The sequence below is a fragment of the Panulirus ornatus genome, chromosome 12, assembly GCF_036320965.1.
Source record: "Panulirus ornatus isolate Po-2019 chromosome 12, ASM3632096v1, whole genome shotgun sequence".
NCBI classification, from domain to species: Eukaryota; Metazoa; Arthropoda; class Malacostraca; order Decapoda; family Palinuridae; genus Panulirus; species Panulirus ornatus.
Window position 1 is genome coordinate 46,005,524 of NC_092235.1, and position 21,567 is coordinate 46,027,090.

The following is a 21,567-nucleotide window of genomic DNA, read 5'->3' on the forward strand; positions in this document are numbered from 1 at the left end:
CATTTTCATTTACATCAGGTTCCTCATGCCTATGAATGATATTCACAACTGATTCATCACCCACTTCAGCATTCAAATCACCCACCACAAGGACTAGACCCTTTTCATCAAAATTACTGGAGCACTTGCTCAGCTCCCTCAAGAAATCTTTCTTTTCTTCACTCTTCTTACTACCATGTGGATAAGCACTGACAGTCACCCACTTCTCAGTTATTTTTATTCTAACCCACATTAGTCTTGTATTCACTTCCTTATACTCTAATACAGTACCACCATACCTCCATCAGAATGCCTCAATCCTCCTTGCTCTTGTCTACACAATAATCCCAAACTTTACCCCTTGAACATTCTCAGACCTTTTTTACTCATCTTCATATCAATTTCTCTCAGAGCCAGAACATCCAGGATCTTCGAATCAAGTGTAGCACCAGTCTCTCCCTTCTTCTGATCTTCTCCCTTCATTTCATCCAGAATATTTATATCATTAATTTCTAAAGTAACTTTAATCATGAAAATCATATAATCTTGAGTAATGGCAAGCCTTATGCACATTGGCTTCAAGTAAAAGGCATACTGAAATAAATTAGAAGGCTAACTGATTTATTGATCAATATATACATAAGAATGGAAATTGGGAGATATAAATGAATGTATCAAATAATAAATCAAATGTATTACTGCTGATAACTGACTATTCTGATTTATCATCTGTCTGTGAAATGCTTTCTGACCTGTGCAGAGTCTGCTATATTTTGTGGAGCAAGTGTTACATCCTCCACTGGTATACTTGCTTCTTGATGGATGTCTTCTGATTCTTTTTCCTCTAACTTTTGAAGTTCTTCATTTTGTTTAGCAGGGATGGATGGAGAAGTTACAAACTCTATGATGGAATCCTTAATGCCAACAACATTTTCTGGTAGGTTGGCAATAAAGTCAAATGTAGTAAAGACCCCACTATTCCAGTAGCTTCGAAAGTTAACATTAACAACTTCTTTCTTTGGTAACTGTAAGTACTGTGAACAAAGAAAAAAGTAAGTTGTACAATGATTGGCAAAAACAATGCAAAATGTTTGAAAATTTTCAGTTAGAATTTTATGCAGCAAAATATAATTTCTCATGAGTACATATAGGATGAAAAATTCCTTTTTTAGAAAAAAGTTTTGTCTGTAGTAAAAAGCACATACCACAAAGACAGAAAAAAAATGGAAAATTTTCTTCAAGTTGCTGACCTTATAAACAAAACAAACCTGCCCAGGCAAAACCACTCACCATCAAAAGATATCACACAACAAATATAAGCCCTAAACATCATCATCACTGAAAAGCTAATTGTAAAGTGGCATTCCTTCCTTCACACAATGAAACACAACACACACAGCAATTATCTCTGGTGGACATTAAAGATCAACACTTTCTCCATCAAACCAGCTCCCACAAAAGAGGCACTTATGATCCAGTACAATGACATCCCTCCTCCCAAAGAACATAATTATACTCAGAAATAATCCACAAAACAACCATACATGAAAGTCATTAAAAACGAACACAAAATCCCCCCAGAGAGAACCGCTCACCCACCATTTATTCCTGACACATGCAAAGAATCTATTCTTACATGACCTCCCACTTCCTCTTGCAGACCACAGAATGAAGGGCCTCTTGAATGGAGACAACCTCACAATTGTATCACAGCACCCTAACCCCAGAGAGGAAAGAACAACCATGCAACACTACATTGCAAAACTGGAACATTAGCTCACTAAGAACAGAATGTTTGCATCTCTATAGAAGTCCTCAGTCACCTTTTTTATCCTAGTCATGACTCCAACCTGCGCCATCTTTTTATGGCCAATCACTCTTACTCAACAAATTACTAACTATTCTGGGCATCCTACATGACATAACTTTCACTTCCCATGCCACAAACATCAACACAAAAGCAACATACCAACAACATTTCATTTCCAACACATTCACCCTCCTCCATATAACCCTATTTGTAGCCCATGCCTCGCAACCATACAATGTTGTTGGAACTACTATTCTGTTAAACATACCCATTTTTGCTCTCTGAGATAACATTCTCTCCTTCCACACATTCTTCATCACTTCCAGAACCTTTGTCCTCTCCCTCACCCTGTGACTCACTTCTGCTTCCATGGTTCCAACTGCTGGTAAATCCACTCCCAGGTATCTAAACATTTCACTTACTCCAATTTTTCTCCATTCAAACTTACAACCCAATTAACTTGTCCCTCAACCCTAGTGAACCTAATGACCTTGCTCTTCTTCACATTTACTCTCCAAACTCAGTCAACAACTTCTGCAGTTTCTCCATTGAATCAGCCTTTATATATATGTACGAGAGTAAATTCTAGATTGATGTGGGTAAAACTGAAAGTGGACGGAGAGAGATGGGTGATTAATGGTGCTTATGTACCTGATCATGAGAAGAAAGATCATGAGAGGCAAGTGTTTTGGGAGCAGATGAGTGACTGTGTCAGCAGCTTTGATGCACAAGACTGGGTATTAGTGATGGTGATTTAGATGAGACAGTGAGTAATGTGGCAATTGAGGGTATAATTGGTGTACATAGGGTATTCAGTGTTGTGAATGGAAATGGTGAAGAGCTTGTGGATCTGTGTGCTGAAAAAAGACTGGTGATTGGGAACACCTGGTTTAAAGAGAGAGATATACATACATAAGTATACATATGTGAGTAGGAGAGAAAGGGCATTATTGGATAACGTGTTAATTGATAGGTGTGTAAAAGAGAGACTTTTGGATGTTAATGTGCTGAAAGGGGCAGCTGGAGGGATGTTTGATCACTACCTTGTGGAGGTAAAGATGAAGATTTGTAGAGGTTTTCAAAAAAGAAGAGAGAATGTTGGGAAGAGTGGTGACAGTGTGACCTTGGATAGGACACTTGTGTGATGAAGTACCAGGAGAGATTGAGTGTAGAATGGTAAAAGGTGAGAGCAAATGATGAGGGGGGAGTGGGAGAAGATTGGGATGTATTTAGGGAAGCAGTGATGGCATGTGCAAAAGATGTATGTGGCATGAGAAAGGCAGGAGGTGGGCAGATTAGAAAGGGTAGTGAGTGGTGGGATGAAGAAGTAAAGTTGTTAGTGAAAGAGAAAAGAGAGGCATTTGGACAATACTTACAAAGAATTGATTCAGCATGCACTAAGCAGCCATTCTCCCCAACTAGTCTTAAACACCAACACATCTGTCATACACCCATATGAAACCACACCTTCTAGATGTGTATGAAATACAATTTCTTGTCTACATTCTGGACATTGCCCATCCCTGCAAAACTAATTCAACATATCTCAAGACCCTTTACACTTAAAAAGAAGCTACCTCACCGAATGCTCTGAACACTTAAACTTCAATTGCATTACATAGACATACACATAGCATCACTACAGTTCATGATCAGTGGTCCTGCCCACTGCATGCGGCCAGCTTTTTGAGTGCTATGTGAGCCCCACAGAAGGGGCTCCTGATGCAATAAGGCAGGTAGAGGTAGTACTATATATAGACATCACTGGACTCTATCTGCCCATGGTTACTCTGCAAATAAAAAGTCACCTTTGGTGAGGTTGTATGAGAAGAATACAATCTCACTAGAAAACTTCACACTCCATAGGATTCCATTTTTCTTCTACTGTTACTGTATGCAATGTAGCCTTAGAGCTGCAAGAGGTCCTTTGGGGATGCAGGAGCCTCATAGGGATAGAAGAGGCTCCTGGGACTGGAAGTAAATGTTGCAAGCTCTACCTGTTCAAGGTTACACCACAAGCAAAAAGTCATCTTTGTTAAGTTGTAGCACTTAAAAGTAGTTGTTAGAGACTTTCTCACTCCAAAGGAGTCTACATTTCCCTGCAACTGGAAGTAGCTCATCTCTGGGTTACAGAAGCCTTCGGCAAGGACCTAGGTGACACCAAGACTCTCATAGAAATTAGCCCTGGGTGGTCATTGGGGGATGAGAGGGCCTGGGAAGTGAGTCTGTTGTTGTTTGCTGATGATAGAGCATTAGTGGCATATTTGGGTGAGAAACTGCACAAGTTGGTGACAGTTTGGAAGAATGTGGGAAAGGAGGAAGTTGAGAGTAAATATCAATAAATGCAAGGTCATTGGGTTTAGCTGGGTTGAGAGACAGGTTACTTAAGAGTGTGAATGGAGAAAAATTGGAGGAAGTGAAATGTCTTAGATACTTGGGAGTAGATGTGGCAACCAATGAAACCATGGCAGCAAAAGTGAGTCATAGGGTGAGCGAGGGGGCAAAGGTTCTGGGAGCGCTACAGAACACGTGGAAAGAGACTTTGTTGTCTGGTAGGGCAAAAATGGGTTTGTTTGTTTGAAGATATAGTAGTCCCAACAATATTACCTGGTTGTGAGGCATGGGCTGCAGATAAGGCTGTGCAGAGGAGGGTGGATGTGTTGGAAATGAAATGTTTGATGACAATATGTTGTGAGAGGTGGTTTGATCAAGTCTGGTTGTGTGGCATGGGCTGCAGATAAGGCTGTGCAGAGGAGGGTGGATGTGTTGGAAATGAAATGTTTGATGATAATATGTTGTGAGAGGTGGTTTGATCAAGTAAGTGGTGAAAGGATATGAGAAAGGTGTGGTAATAAAAAGTGTATATTTGAAAGAGCTGAAGAGGGTGTGCTCAAATGGCTAGACATATGGAGAGAATGATGAAATAGGTGAGTGTCTAAATTGAAAGTTACAAGAACAGGGAAACCAGACTGGAAATGCAAGGGTTGAGTGAAAAAGATTTTGAGCAATTGGGGCTTGAACATGCAGGTGGGTAAAAGGTGCGCATGGGATATAATGAACTGGAAGGATGTGATATACAGGGGTCAACATGCTGTCAATCGACTGACCCAGGGCATGTGAAGCATTCAGGGTAAACCATGCAAAGGTCTGTGTGGCCTGGTTGTGGATAGGGAGCTGTAGTTTCAGTGCATTACACATGACTGCTAAAGAATGGATGAGTGGATGCTGACTTTATCTGTACCTGATGCTACCTTGTAGGAAAACGTCTACCAAAATAAAGAAATATATATTCTAGATATATGTACTCGGTCTCCCTTGGTACTTCCTCACACAAGTCTCCTTCCCAAACTCACTTACTCTCACCACTCTCTTCACCCCAACATTCTCTCTGCTTTTCTGAAAACCTCTACAAATCTTCACTTTCGCCTCCACAAGATAATGATCAGACATCCCACCAGTTGCACCTCTCACCACATTAACATCCAAAAGGCTCTCTTTCGCACGCTTATCAATTAACACGTAATCCAATAATGCTCTCTGGCCATCTCTCCTACTTACATACATATACTTATGTATATCTCTTTTTAAACCAGGCATTCCCAATCACCAGTCCTTTTTCAGCACATAAATCTACAAGCTCTTCACCATTTCCATTTACAGCACTGAACACCCCATGTATACCAATTATTCCCTCAACTGCCACATTACTCACCTTTGCATTCAAATCACCCCTCACTATAACCTGGTCTCGTGCATCAAAACCAATGACACACTCATTCAGCTGCTCCCAAAACACTTGCCTCTCATGATCTTTCTTCTCATGCCCAGGTGCATATGCACCAATAATCACCCATCTCTCTCCATCAACTTTCAGTTTTACCCATATCAATCTAGAGTTTACTTTCTTATACTCTATCACATACTCCCACCACTCCTGTTTCAGGAGTAGTGCTACTCCTTCCCTTGCTCTTGTCCTCACACTAACCCCTGACTTTACTCCCAAGACATTCCCAAACCACACTTCCCCTTTACCCTTGAGCTTCATTTCACTCAAAGCCAAAACATCCAGGTTCCTTTCCTCAAACATACTACCTATCTCCCCTTTTTTCTCATCTTGGTTACATCCACACACATTTAGACACCCCAATCTGAGCCTTCGAGGAGGATGAGCACTCCCTGTGTAACTCCTTCTTCTGTTTCCCCTGTGAAGTGTTTTAGATATCTGGAAGTGGATTTGGCAGCGGATGGAACCATGGAAGTGGAAGTGAATCATTGGATGGGGGAGGGGGTGAAAATTCTGGGAGCCTTGAAGAATGTGTGGAAGTCGAGAACATTATCTCGGAAAGCAAAAATGGGTATGTTTGAAGGAATGGTGGTTCCAACAAGGGTGGATGTGCTGGAAATGAGATGTTTGAGGACAATATGTGGTGTGAGGTGGTTTGACCGAGTAAATAATAATAGGGTAAGAGAGATGTGTGGTAATAAAAAGAGTGTGGTTCAGAGAGCAGAAGAGGGTGTTTTGAAATGGTTTGGGCACATGGAGAGAATGAGTGAGGTAAGATTGACAAAGAGGATATATGTGTCAGAGGTGGAGGGAACGAGGAGAAGTGGGAGACCAAATTGGAGGTGGAAAGATGGGGTGAAAAAGATTTTGAGTGATCGGGGCCTGAACATGCAGGAGGGTGAAAGGCGTGCAAGGAATAGAGTGAATTGGAATGATGTGGTATACCGGGGTCAACGTGCTGTCAATGGATTGAACCAGGGCATGTGAAGTGTCTGGGGTAAACCATGGAAAGTTCTGTTGGGCCTGGATGTGGAAAGGGAGCTGTGGTTTCGGTGCATTATTATATGACAGCTAGAGACTGAGTGTGAATGAATGGGGCCTTTGTTGTCTTTTCCTAGTGCTACCTTGCACACATGAGGGGGGAGGGGGTTGTTATTTCATGTGTGGCAAGGTGGCGATGGGAATGAATAAAAGCAGTATGAATTATGTACATGTGTATATATGCATATGTCTTTGTGTGTATATTTATATGTATACATTGAGATGTATAGGTATGTATATTTGCGTGTGTGGAAGTGTATGTATATACATGTGTATGTGGGTGGGTTGGACCATTCTTTCGTCTGTTTCCTTGTGCTACCTTGCTAACATGGGAGACAGCAACAAAACAAAATAAATGAATAAATAAATAAATAAGATATATGTACTGTACTTTTTCATTTCTGATTGCTGTTTCTTGCATTAGTAAGGTAGCACCAGAAAAAAAAGCTACACTTGCTCACATCCATTCTCTATCAAAAATCCAGAGCAAAAGTGAGGAGCACAACAAGGCATTCCTGCCCCCAGCTAAACTGCTACTGAGGCAGATTCATGTATGTTAGCATGTCGTAGCTGCCACTGCTCACTAGAGGGCGCTAACTTCATTGGTGCACATCAACACTGTTTTTGGTGGAAGGTGATTTGTGTAAATATAATTGCCATAGGCCCACTCGTGTGTACATCACTGACGGGCAGTGTGTGTGTGTGTGTAAATACATAAATAAATGAATAAATAAATACATACAATGCCTGCCAATGTATATACGCAAACAGGCCCATGGCCATTATATTATCCCTGAGCTAGGGGAGAAAGAATTCTACCTCCATATTCCCAGTGTGTCTTAGAAGATGACTAAAGTGGGCAGGAGCAGTGGGCTGGAACCCCTCCACCCCTCTTGTATTTCAGTTTCTAAAAGAGGGAACAGAGGTAGTGATCATCCTCCCTAAAGGCTCAGGCTGGAGTGTCTAAATGAGTGTGGATGTAACCAAGACAAGAAGAGAGGAGAGTTAAGTAGTATGTGTGAGGAAAGAAACCTAGATGTTCTGGCTCTGAGCGAAACAAAGCTTGATGGTAAAGGGGAAGAATGGTTTGGAAATGTCTTAGGAGTAAAGTCAGGGGTTTGTTAGAGAGGACAAGAGTCCTGAGGCAGGACAGAAGCAGTTGTTGTGGGAGTGTATGACAAAGTTTAAGGAAGTGAATTCTGGACTGATGTGGGTCAAACTGAAAGTAGGTGGTGAGGCATGGTTGATTCGTAGTGCTTATGCACATGACCATGAGAAGAAGGATCATTAGACAAGTGTTTTGGAGCGGCTGAGTGAGTGTCAGCAGTTTTGATGTCAGAGACCAGATACTAGTAATGGGTGATTTAAATGTGAAGGTGACTTATGTGGCAGATGGTATAATTGGGGTGCAAGGGATATTGGGTATTATGAATTTTAACAGTGAAAAGCTTATGAAGTAGTGTACTGAAAAGGGGCCGGTGATTGGGAATACCTGGTTAAAAAAAAAGGGATATACACAAGTATAGAAATGTGAGTAGGAGAAATTGACATGCATGTAAAAGAAACTTTTAGATTTAAATAAGTTGAGGGGGGCGACTGGTGGAATGTATGATCACTATCTTGTGGAGGTGAGGGAGAAGATTTGTAGAGGTTTTTGAAAAAGAGGAAATAGTGTTGGTGAGAGAAACAGATGAAAAAAAGCTGCATCTGCTCACATCCATTCTCTCTCTAGCTGTCATGTGTATTGAACCGAAACCACAGCTCCTTATGCATGACTAGGCCCAACAGACCTTTCCATGGCTTACCCTGGATGCTTCATATGCCCTAGTTCAGTCCACTGACAGCAATTGACCCCAGTATAATACATTGCTCCAACTCACTCTATCCCATGCATGCCTTTCACCCTCTTGCATGTTCATCTTTTTCACTCAATCCTTCCATCTCCAATTTAGTCTCTCTTGTCCCTTCAACACATATCCTCTAGTCAATCTTTCATCAATATTTGATTACTAGTACTGAATACCCTTAGTCTCACATCCATGAGCAACGGGGCCTAGACTGTTCAAATCCCATCAGGCTTACATTACCAGTAATCAATTTTACACAACTTACTGTCAAACATGGGGGTATATGAACATGAATATAATGCACAGGAATGTGCACTTTCCATAGAAGACATAATAACCTCCAACAGCAAGGATTCAAACCTGGGCCTATTGCACGTGGTTGTGACGTGGTTTGATCAAGTAAGTAATGAAAGGGTAAGACAGATGTGTGGTAATAAAGTGTGGTTGAAAGAGCAGGTGTGTTGAAATGTTTGGACATATGGAGGGAATGAGTGAGGAAAGGCTGACAAAGAGGATATATGTGTCAGAGGTGGAGGAAACAAGGAAAAGCAGGAGACGAAGTTGGAGGTGAAAAAGATTTTGAGTGATTGGGCCTGAACATGCAGGATGGTGAGAGGCATGTAAAGAAATGAGTGAATTGGAACAATGAGGTATATTGTGGTCAATATGCCGTCAATGGACTGAACCAGGGCATGTGAAACGTCTGGAGTAAACCATGGAAAGGTCTGTGGGGCCTGGGTGTGGATAGGGAGCCTGAGACAGAGAGTGAACAAATTTGGCTTTTTCTGACACTACCTAACTGACGCAAGGGGTGGCAATGCTGTTTCCTGAGGGGCTGGGTGGCACCAAGGATGGATGAAGGAAAGTATGAATATGTACATGCGTACATATGGACAAGTCTATGTATGTGTACGTATATGTGTGTGTATATATATTTATTTATATTTATTTTCCTTTATCACTGTCTCCCGCATTAGCGAAGTAGCGCAAGGAAACAGACGAAAAAATGGCCCAACCCACCCACATACACATGTATATACATACACGTCCACACACGAAAATATACATACCTATACATCTCAACGTATAACATATACACACACAGACATATACATATATACACATGTACATAATTCATACTGTCTGCCTTTATTCATTCCCATCGCCACCTCACCACACATGAAATAACAACCCCCTCCCCCCAAATGTGCACGAGGTAGCACTAGGAAAAGACAACAAAGGCCACATTCGTTCACACTCAGTCTCTAGCTGTCATGTAATAATGCACTGAAACCAAGGCTCCCTTTCCACATCCAGGCCCCACAGAACTTTCCATGGTTTACCCCAGACGCTTCACATGCCTTGGATCAACCCATTTACAGCACGTCAACCCTGGTATACCACATCATTCCAATTCACTCTACTTCTTGCACACCTTTCCACCTCCAATTTGGTCTCCCCCTTCTCCTCGTTCCCTCCACCTCTGACACATATCCTCTTGGTCAATCTTTCCTCACTCATCCTCTCCATGTGACCAAACCATTTCAAAACACCCTCTTCTGCTCTCTCAACCACACTCTTTTTATTACCACACATCTCTCTTACCCTATTATTACTTACTCGATCAAACCACCTCACACCACATATTGTGCTCAAACATCTCATTTCCAGAACATCCACCCTCCTGCGCACAACTCTATCCATAGCCCACGCCTCGCAACCACATAACATTGTTGGAACCACTATTCCTTCAAACATAGCCACTTTTCCTTTCCAAGATAATGTTCTCGACTTCCACACATTCTTCAACGCTCCCAGAACTTTCACCCCCTCTCCCATCCTATGATTCACTACTGCATCCATGGTTCCATCCGCTGCCAATCCACTCCTAGATATCTAAAACACTTCAAAACACTTCACTTCCTCCAGTTTTTCTCCATTCAAACATACCTCCCAATTGACTTGTCCCTCAACCCTACTGTACCTAATAACCTTGCTCTTATTCACATTTACTCTCAGCTTTCTTCTTTCACACACTTTATCAAACTCAGTCACCAGCTTCTGCAGTTTCTCACATGAATCAGCCACCAGCGCTGTATCATCAGCCAACAACAGCTGACTCACTTCCCAAGCTCTCTCATCCACAACAGATTACATACTTGCTCCTCTTTCCAAAACTCTTGTATTCACCTCCCTAACAACCTCATCCATAAACAAATTAAACAACCATGGAGACATCACGCACCCCTGCTGCAAACCTACATTCACTGAGAACCAATCACTTTCCTCTCTTCCTACACGTACATATGCCTTACATCCTTGATAAAAACTTTTCATTGCTTCTAACAACTTGCCTCCCACACCATATATTCTTAATACCTTCCACAGAGCATCTCTATCAACTCTATCATATGCCTTCTCCAGATCCATAAATGCTCCATACAAATCCATTTGCTTTTCTAAGTATTTCTCATATATTCTTCAAAGCAAACACCTGATCCACACATCCTCTACCACTTCTGAAACCACACTGCTCTTCCCCAATCTGATGCTCTGTACATGCCTTCACCCTCTCAATCAATATCCTCCCATATAATTTCCCAGGAATACTCAACAAACTTATATCTCTGTAATTTGAAACACTCACTTTTATCCCCTTTGCCTTTGTACAATGGCACTATGCAAGCATTCCGCCAATCCTCAGGCACCTCACCATGAGTCATACATACATTAAATAACCTTACCATCCAGTCAACTATACAGTCACCCCATTTTTTTTATAAATTCCACCGCAATACCATCCAAACCCGCTCCCTTGCCCGCTTTCATCTTCCGCTATAGCTTTTACTACCTCTTCTTTGTTTACCAAAATCATTTTCCCTAACCCTCTCAATTTGCACACCACCTCAACCAAAACACCTTATATCTGCCACTCTATTATCAAACACATTCAACAAACCTTCAAAATCCTCACTCCATCATCTCACATCACCACTACTTGTTATCACCTCCCCATTAGCCCCTTTCACTGAAGTTCCCATTTGTTCCCTTGTCTTATGCACTTTATTTACCTCCTTCCAAAACATCTTTTAATTCTCCCTAAAATTTAATGATACTCTATCACCCCAACTCTCATTTGCCCTGTTTTCCACCTCTTGCACCATTCTCTTGACCTCCTGCCTCTTTTTTTTTTACATCTCCCACTCATTTACATTATTTCTCTGCAAAAATCGTCCAAATGCCTCTCTCTTCTCTTTCACTAATAATCTCACTTCTTCATCCCACCACTCACTACCCTTTCTAATCTGCCCACCTCCCACACTTCTCATGCCACAAGCATCTTTTGCGCAAGCCATCACTGCTTCCCTAAATATATCCCGTTCCTCCCACACTCCCCTTACGTACTTTGTTCTCACCTTTTTCCATTCTGTACTCAGTCTCTCCTAGTACTTCCCCAAACAAGTCTCCTTCTCAAGCTCACTTACTCTTACCACTCTCTTCACCCCAACATTCTCTCTTCTTTTCTGAAAACCTCAACAAATTTTCACCTTCACCTCCACAAGGTAATGATCAGACATCCCTCCAGTTGCACCCCTCAGCACATTAACATCCAAAAGTCTCTCTTTCGCGCGCCTATCAATTAATATGTAATCCAATAACGCTCTCTGGCCATCTCTCCTACTAAAATACGTATACTTATGTATATCTCTCTTTTTAAACCAGGTATTCCCAATCACCAGTCCTTTTTCAACACATAAATCTACAAGCTCTTCACCATTTCCATTTACAACACTGAACACCCCATGTACACCAATTATTCCCTCAACTGCCACATTACTCACCTTTGCATTCAAATCACCCATCACTATAACCCAGTCTCGTGCATCAAAACCTACTAACACACTCACTCAGTTGCTCCCAAAACACTTGCCTCTCATGATCTTTCCTCTCATGCCCAAGTGCATATGCACCAATAATCACCCATCTCTCTCCATCCACTTTCAGTTTTACCCATATCAATCTAAAGTTTACTTTCTTACACTCTATCACATACTCCCACCATTCCTATTTCAGGAGTAGTGCTACTCCTTCCCTTGCTCTTGTCCTCTCACTAACCCCTGACTTTACTCCCAAGACATTCCCAAACCACTCTTCCCCTTTTCCCTTGATCTTCATTTCACTCAGAGCCAAAACATCCTGGTTCCTTTCCTCAAACATACTACATATCTCTCCTTTTTTCTCATCTTGGTTACATCCACACACATTTAGACACCCCAATCTGAGCCTTCGAGGAGGATGAGCACTCCCCGCGTGACTCCTTCTTCTGTTTCCCCTTTTAGAAAGTTAAAATACAAGGAGGATAGGGTTTCCAGCCCTCTGATCCCATTCCGTTTAGTCGCATTCTACGACATGTGAGGCATGCGTGGGAAGTATTCTTTCTCCCCTATCCCCCCTTTTCACCTCTTCCACCTTTCTCTTGCCCTCCTGCCTCTTTCTTTTATACATCTCCCAGTCATTTGCATTATTTCCCTGCAAAAATTGTGAGTGTCATTAAATTTTAGGGAGAATAAAAAGATGTTTTGGAAGGAGGTAAATAAAGTGCATAAGACAAGGGAACAAATGGGAACATCAGTGAAGGGGGCTAATGGGGAGGTGATAACAAGTAGTGGTGATGTGAGAAGATGGAGTGGGTATTTTGAAGGTTTGTTGAATGTATTTGATGATAGAGTGGCAGATATAGGGTGTTTTGGTTGAGGTGGTGTGCAAAGTGAGAGGTTTAGGGAGAATGATTTGGTAAACAGAAAAGAGGTAGTAAAAGCTTTGTGGAAGATGAAAGCAGGCAAGGGAGCGGGTTTGGATGGTATGGCAGTGGAATTTATTAAAAAAGGGGGTGACTGTATTGTTGACTGGTTGGTAAGGTTATTTAATGTATGTATGACTCGTGTTGAGGTGCCTGAGGATTGGCGAATGCTTGCACAGTGCCACTGTACAAAGGCAAAGGGGATAAAAGTGAGTGCTCAAATTACAGAGGTATAAGTTTGTTGAGTATTCCTAGGAAATTATATGGGAGGGTATTGATTGAGAGGGTGAAGGCATGTACAGAGCATCAGATTGGGGAAGAACAGTGTGGTTTCAGAAGTGGTAGAGGATGTGTGGATCAGGTATTTGCTCTGAAGAATGTATGTGAGAAATACTTAGAAAAGCAAATGGATTTGTATGTAGCATTTATGGATCTGGAGAAGGCATATGAAAGAGTTGATAGAGATGCTCTGTGGAAGGTATTAAGAATATATGGTGTGGGAGGCAAGTTGTTAGAAGCAATGAAAAGTTTTTATCAAGGATGTAAGGCATGTGTACATGTAGGAAGAGAGGAAAGTGATTGGTTCTCAGTGAATATTGGTTTGCGGTAGGGGTGCGTGATGTAGGGAGGTGAATGCAAAAGTTTTGGAAAGAGGGCAAGTGTGCAGTCTGTTGTGGATGGGAGAGCTTGGGAAGTGAGTCAGTTGTTGTTTGCTGACGATACAGTGCTGGTGGCTGATTCGTGTGAGAAACTGCAGAAGCTGGTGACTCAGTTTGGTAAAGTGTGTGAAAAAAGAAAGCTGAAAGTAAATATGAATAAGAGCAAGGTTATTAGGTACAGTATAGGGTTGAGGGACAAGTCAATTGGGAGCTAAGTTTGAATGGAGGAAAAGAGGAGGAAGAAGTGTCTTGGATATCTGGGAGTGGATCTGGCAGCGGATGGAACCATGGAAGCGGAAGTGAATCATAGGGTGGGGGAGGGGGGGGGTGAAAGTTCTGGGAGCGTTGGAAAATGTGTGGAAGTCAAGAACGTTATCTTGGAAAGCAAAAATGGGTATGTTTGAAGGAATAGTGGTTCCAACCATACATTGTTGGAACCACTATTCCTCCAAATGGAATTGAAATATTTACCGTTATACAGCTATCGCTTCTCTGCAACAATTTCTCTCTCTCTCTCTCCCCCCACTTTGTTCAAACATATTGTTTCAACCACTGCTCTTGTGAGCTGTGTGTGTGTGTATGCATCACTTTACCACGGTCAAACGGTCATTTGCATATAAGAATGTCATGGTAACACTGAGAGGGGCATCTAGGGGGATTATCTTGTGGAGGTGAAGGTGAAGATACGTAGAGGATTTCAGAAAAGAAGAGAGAATATTGGGGTGAAGAGAGTGGTGAGAGTAAGTGAGCTTGGAAAGGAGACTTGTGTGAGGAAGTACCAGGAGAGATTGAGTGCAGAATGGAAAAAGGTGAGAGCAAAAAGGGGAGTGGGGGAGGAATAGGATGTGTTTAGGGAAGCATTGATGGCCTGCGCAAAAGATGCCTGTGGCATGAGAAAGGTGGGAGGTGGGCAGATTAGAAAGGGTAGTGAGTGGTGGGATGAAGTAAGATTGTTAATGGAAGAGAAGAGAGAGGCATTTGGATGATTTTTGCAAAGAAATAGTGCAAATGACCAGGAGATGTATGAAAGAAAGAGGCGAGAGGTCAAGAGAAAGGTGCAAGAGGTGAAAAAGAGGGCAAATGAGAGTTGGGGTGAGAGAGTATCATTAAATTTTAGGGAAAATAAAAAGATGTTTTGGAAGGAGGTAAATAAAGTACATAAGACAAGAGAACAAATGGGAACATCGGTGAAGGGGCAAATGACAAGTAGTAGTGAAGTGAGAGGGAGATGGAGTGAGTATTTTGAAGGTTTGTTAAATGTGTGAGATGACAGAGTGGCAGATATAGGGTATTTTGGTCGAAGTGGTGTGCAAAGTGAGAGGGTCAGAGAGAATGATTTGGTAATCAGAGAAGAGGTAGTGAAAGCTTTGCAGAAGATGAAAGCCGGCGGGTTTGGATGGTGTTGCTGTGGAATTTATAAAAAATGGGGGTGACTGTGTTGATGACTGGTTGGTGAGGAAATTCAATGTATGTATGGTTCATGGTGAGGTGCCTGAGGAGTGGCAGAATGCATGTATAGCACCATTGTACAAAGGCAAAGGGGATAAATGTAAGTGTTCAAATTACAAAGGTATAGGTTTTTTTTTAGTATTCCTGGGAAATTATAAGGGAGGGTATTGATCGAGAGGGTCAAGGCATATACACAGCATATATATATATATATATATATATATATATATATATATATTATATATATATATATATATATATATATATATATATATATATATATATATATATATATATATATATTCTTTTCTTTCGTACTATTCGCCATTTCCCACATTAGCAAGGTAGCGTTAAGAACAGAGGACTGGGCCTTTGAGGGAATATCCTCACCTGGCCCCCTTTTCTGTTCCTTCTTTTGGAAAATTGAAAAAAACGAGAGGGGAGGATTTCCAGCCACCCGCTCCCACCCCTTTTAGTCGCCTTCTACGACACGCAGGGAATACGTGGGAAGTATTCTTTCTCCCCTATCCTCAGGGCTATATATATATATATATATATATATATATATATATATATATATATATATATATATATATATATATATATATTTATTTTATTTATTTATTTTGCTTTGTCGTTGTCTCCCGCGTTAGCGAGGTAGCGCAAGGAAACAGATGAAAGAATGGCCCAACCCACCCACATACACATGTATATACATACACGTCCACACACGCAAATATACATACCTATACATCTCAATGTACACATATATATACACACACAGACATATACATATATACACATGTACATAATTCATAGTCTGCCTTTATTTATTCCCATCGCCACCTCGCCACACATGGAATAACATCCCCCTCCCCCCTCATGTGTGCGAGGTAGCGCTAGGAAAAGACAACAAAGGCCCCATTTGTTCACACTCAGTCTCTAGCTGTCATGTAATAATGCACCAAAACCACAGCTCCCTTTCCACATCCAGGCCCCACAGAACTTTCCATGGTTTACCCCAGACGCTTCACATGCCGATTCAATCCATTGACAGCACGTCGACCCCAGTATACCACATCGATCCAATTCACTCTATTCCTTGCCCGCCTTTCACCCTCCTGCATGTTCAGGCCCTGATCACTCAAAATCTGTTTCACTCCATCTTTCCACCTCCAATTTGGTCTCCCACTTCTCCTCGTTCCCTCCACCTCCGACACATATATCCTCTTGGTCAATCTTTCCTCACTCATTCTCTCCATGTGCCCAAACCATTTCAAAACACCCTCTTCTGCTCTCTCAACCACACTCTTTTTATTTCCACACATCTCTCTTACCCTTACATTACTTACTCGATCAAACCACCTCACACCATATATTGTCCTCAAACATCTCATTTCCAGCACATCCACCCTCCTGCTGGCACAACTCTATCCATAGCCCACGCCTCGCAACCATACAACATTGCTGGAACCACTATTCCTTCAAACATAGCCATTTTTGCTTTCGGAAATAATGTTCTCGACTTCCACACATTCTTCAAGGCTCCCAGGATTTTCACCCCCTCCCCCACCCTATGATTTACTTCTGCTTCCATGGTTCCATCCACTGCCAGATCCACTCCCAGATATCTAAAATACTCTACTTCCTCCGGTTTTTCTCCATTCAAACTTACCTCCCAATTGACTTGACCCTCAACCCTACTGTGCCTAATAACCTTGCTCTTATTCACATTTACTCTTAACTTTCTTCTTTCACACACTTTACCAAACTCAGTCACCAGCTTCTGCAGTTTCTCACATGAATCAGCCACCAGCGCTGTATCATCAGCGAACAACAACTGACTCACTTCCCAAGCTCTCTCATCCCTAACAACCCCATCCATAAACAAATTAAACAACCATGGAGACATCACACACCCCTGCCGCAAACCTAAATTCACCGAGAACCAATCACTTTCCTCTCTTCCTACACGTACACATGCCTTACATCCTCAATAAAAACTTTTCACTGCTTCTAACAACTTGCCTCCCACACCATATATTCTTAATACCTTCCACAGAGCATCTCTATCAACTCTGTCATATGCCTTCTCCAGATCCATAAATGCTGCATACAAATCCATTTGCTTTTCTAAGTATTTCTCACATACATTCTTCAAAGCAAACACCTGATCCACACATCCTCTACCACTTCTGAAACCATATATATATGTGTTAGTGAGGTAGCGTTAAGAACAGAGGACTGAGCCTCTGAAGGAAATCCTCACTTGACCCCCTTCTCTGTTCCTTCTTTTGGAAAATTAAAAATGAGAGGGGAGGATTTCCAGCCGCCCGCTCCCTCCCCTTTTAGTGACCTTCTATGAAATGCAGGGAATACATGGGATGTATTTTTTCTCCTCTATCCCCAGGAGATAGAGGAGACAGCGACAGGAAAAAAAAAAAAAAAATATATATATATATATATATATATATATATATATATTTTTTTTTTTTTTTTTTTATACTTTGTCGCTGTCTCCCGCGTATTGCGAGGTAGCGCAAGGAAACAGACGAAAGAAATGGCCCAACTCCCCCCATACACATGTACATACACACGTCCACACACACAAATATACATACCTACACAGCTTTCCATGGTTTACCCCGGACGCTTCACATGCCTTGATTCAATCCACTGACAGCACATCAACCCCGGTATACCACATCGCTCCAATTCACTCTATTCCTTGCCCTCCTTTCACCCTCCTGCATGTTCAGGCCCCGATCACACAAAATCTTTTTCACTCCATCTTTCCACCTCCAATTTGGTCTCCCTCTTCTCCTCGTTCCCTCCACCTCCGACACATATACCCTCTTGGTCAATCTTTCCTCACTCATTCTCTCCATGTGCCCAAACCATTTCAAAACACTCTCTTCTGCTCTCTCAACCACGCTCTTTTTATTTCCACACATCTCTCTTACCCTTACGTTACTTACTCGATCAAACCACCTCACACCACACATTGTCCTCAAACATCTCATTTCCAGCACATCCATCCTCCTGCGCACAACTCTATCCATAGCCCACGCCTCGCAACCATACAACATTGTTGGAACCACTATTCCTTCAAACATACCCATTTTTGCTTTCCGAGATAATGTTCTCGACTTCCACACATTCTTCAAGGCTCCCAGAATTTTCGCCCCCTCCCCCACCCTATGATCCACTTCCGCTTCCATGGTTCCATCCGCTGACAGATCCACTCCCAGGTATCTAAAACACTTCACTTCCTCCAGTTTTTCTCTAATCAAACTCACCTCCCAATTGACTTGACCCTCAACCCTACTGTACCTAATAACCTTGCTCTTATTCAAATTTACTCTTAACTGTCTTCTTCCACACACTTTACCAAACTCAGTCACCAGCTTCTGCAGTTTCTCACATGAATCAGCCACCAGCGCTGTATCATCAGCGAACAACAACACTCTTATACAGACATAAAATTCAAGGCTTTTTCCAGGATATTTACAGGATCTGTAAATGTTTTCCAGGATATTTTCTACAGGGTTTTCAGCCCACTTAATCTTAAATGGACTTCAATGGACAAACCATCTGGATAACACTGATCATTGGTTTGTGTTTGTTCTATGGAACACATAACTTAGTTACCATGTTAGTTCTAATGATTTAGGATTGGACTTGTATTGACAGGACTATCAAGAACTTTCTGTATGAGGCTGGCTTTCTATGCTTTATAAGCCACAAGATGACCAATTTGCATAATACAGAAATTTTCTGACTCAGCACTGTGACTAAGGCCATTTACCTAAAATATTGGAAATCTATAGCGTTCAAAGGATTTCCATAAAGATCATTATTCTAAGTTTGGTAAAAATTCATTTTCATCAACCATACTCTCAATTCTTGATGTTAATAAGTACATGATGGTACTTCTTGGATAATCACAAACTTATGACTCAGAACTTCAACTAGTTTTCAATGGTTAGTGTCTTCCTACTGTACATGTATATTCTATATTCTTTATAAATTATTACTTGGACCATGTACAGCTCAAACCAAATGTGTTAAAAATCTAGAGAAGGATTTTGAATCAGTATTGCTGAATAGACTGAATTGGCGTTATGGATTAAAAAAATTCTTGGCAATATGCACAACTTAATTTATAGTATTCCAATCTGCATACCAAGTTTCATGATTCGGTTCTTTTGTGATGGACAGATAGGACAAACACAATTGTATTTGTACCTACTTAGTGGGCAAACATAATTCATAACCACAAAGACAAAGTTTCCTACATGTACTTTGAGCATGCTTATTGCAGATGCACATCATGTATTCAGAAGCCAATGTTTTTCTCTCTTTTTTTTGACGTACATAAAAATTTGGTTGTTCAACTTTTGTCTTTCATTGTTAAAGAATTAAACACTTTAAAAATCATACAATTTATTTTTTAATCATAAATCTTGAGTGCAACTAACTCATAACAAAAAATAAAACTAATCAACAACAAAAACGTAAACTGTAAAACAAAAACAACTGCAAAAATATGAACAGTTTTTGAAATAATTCTTATCTAGAATATTCTTAAACTGTTATTAGCAATGCAAAATGTAAAATCATAATACTTGTGTAGGTAAATAATATGAATGTTTTTTTCACAAATACATGAGCAAAGAAAGAAGGTAAAAAATGAGTTCTCACCTATCAACTATGCAAGAACAACTTCACAAATGAGAATAGTATTTTCACACCACTATTCTTGAAAAAAGTACAGCAATGAAAGGAGAAAAAATGCCTCAAATTTTAAGCAAACAATGCATGTACATGTAGTTGGCCACTTAGATCTTGGTTATTATTGGAAATTTTCAAAAAATATTACAGCCATTCCATAGACTCCAGCACAATTCAATGATCCTTAAAAAAGAGAGCAAACAGTTTTATGAAACATCACCGTAGGTCTTCATAAATCAATCAAGTTGTTACATGAGGTATCAAAATGAGCTCACACAAAAAGAGCAGATCGAACATAACATTAGCTGGCATGTCATTAAATTGTACATTATATCCTACAAATCTGAAAGAATTTGAGATTTTTCATCTATTACTTTTCGCACTTCTTGAAGCTCTTCATCTTTTTCTCTTGCTTTCTGGTGCAAACAATTTGACTTAGCTATAAGAGAAACTGACTGCAGTTGTTCTGCTCTCTCTGCTGTTTTGTCAGCATCTGAGACAAGCATTGACATTGTAGATTCTAAAACCTTGGCCTTCATTCTCAAAACTTTTAGCTCTTCCTCAACCTGTTTTCTCTTCTCACCCTTTCTTTCATTCTCTTGACAGTTTTTTTTCCCTTCTAAGTAGGATAGATATCTTTGGCATGCTACCAAGGATTGTATTAGCTCTTTTGTTATGCATACAGACTTTATACTACCATTACCTCTGATATGATCCTTTATCATACGCTTTGCTCTAAGAGAGTCTTCAGACAGATTCTGTACCATTACTTCCTTGTTAATAAAAAAGCCATGTTCAACACTAGCTTATCCATGATAAAAGAGTAAAAGAGTTCATACATATGGCCAAAGGTTTGCATAGTCAGACACGGCATACAACTCGCCCCACAAAAAAGCCGCAACGTAGCAATAAAGTATATTCAGGGTACGAAAGCAAGGGACGAATGAGGCCCGAGGGAAGTAACCTTTTCCTAACTTCCTTTTCAAGGGTTTTTCTAGGATATTTTCAATTTTACGCATTTTCCAGGCCTTTTCCTGGCCAGGAGCACCTCAAATAAAATTCCCGGGTTTTTCCCGTTTTCCCGGAGGCGTGGGAACCCTGCATGATGATGATGCAAATATACATACCTATACATCTCAACGTATACATATATATACACACACAGACATATACATATATACACATGTACATAATTCATACCGTCTGCCTTTATTCATTCCCATCACCACCCCGCCACACATGAAATAACAATCACTTTCCCCCACATGTGCGCGAGGTAGTGCTAGGAAAAGACAACAAAGGCCACATTCATTTACACAGTCTCTAGCTGTCATGTATAATGCACCGAAACCACAGGGCATGTGAAGCATCTGGGATAAACCATGGAAGGGTCTGTGGGGCCTGGATGGGGATAGGGAGCAGTGGTTTCGGTGCATTACACATGACAGACAGAGACTGAGTGT

The 21,567-nt window shown here is 41.0% G+C and overlaps 1 protein-coding gene across 1 annotated transcript in view; it reads right to left on the minus strand.

The window, feature by feature from the left end:
- Window positions 1–583: 583 nt before the first annotated feature.
- QIL1 (MICOS complex subunit MIC13 homolog QIL1) overlaps window positions 584–21,567 on the minus strand; it is a 28,054-nt gene continuing 7,070 nt past the window's right edge. Inside the window, exon 3 of the mRNA XM_071667825.1 lies at window positions 584–1,013. Coding sequence (XP_071523926.1) covers window positions 705–1,013 — 309 coding nt within the window. The 3' untranslated portion in view covers window positions 584–704. The remainder of the gene's footprint in view (window positions 1,014–21,567) is intronic.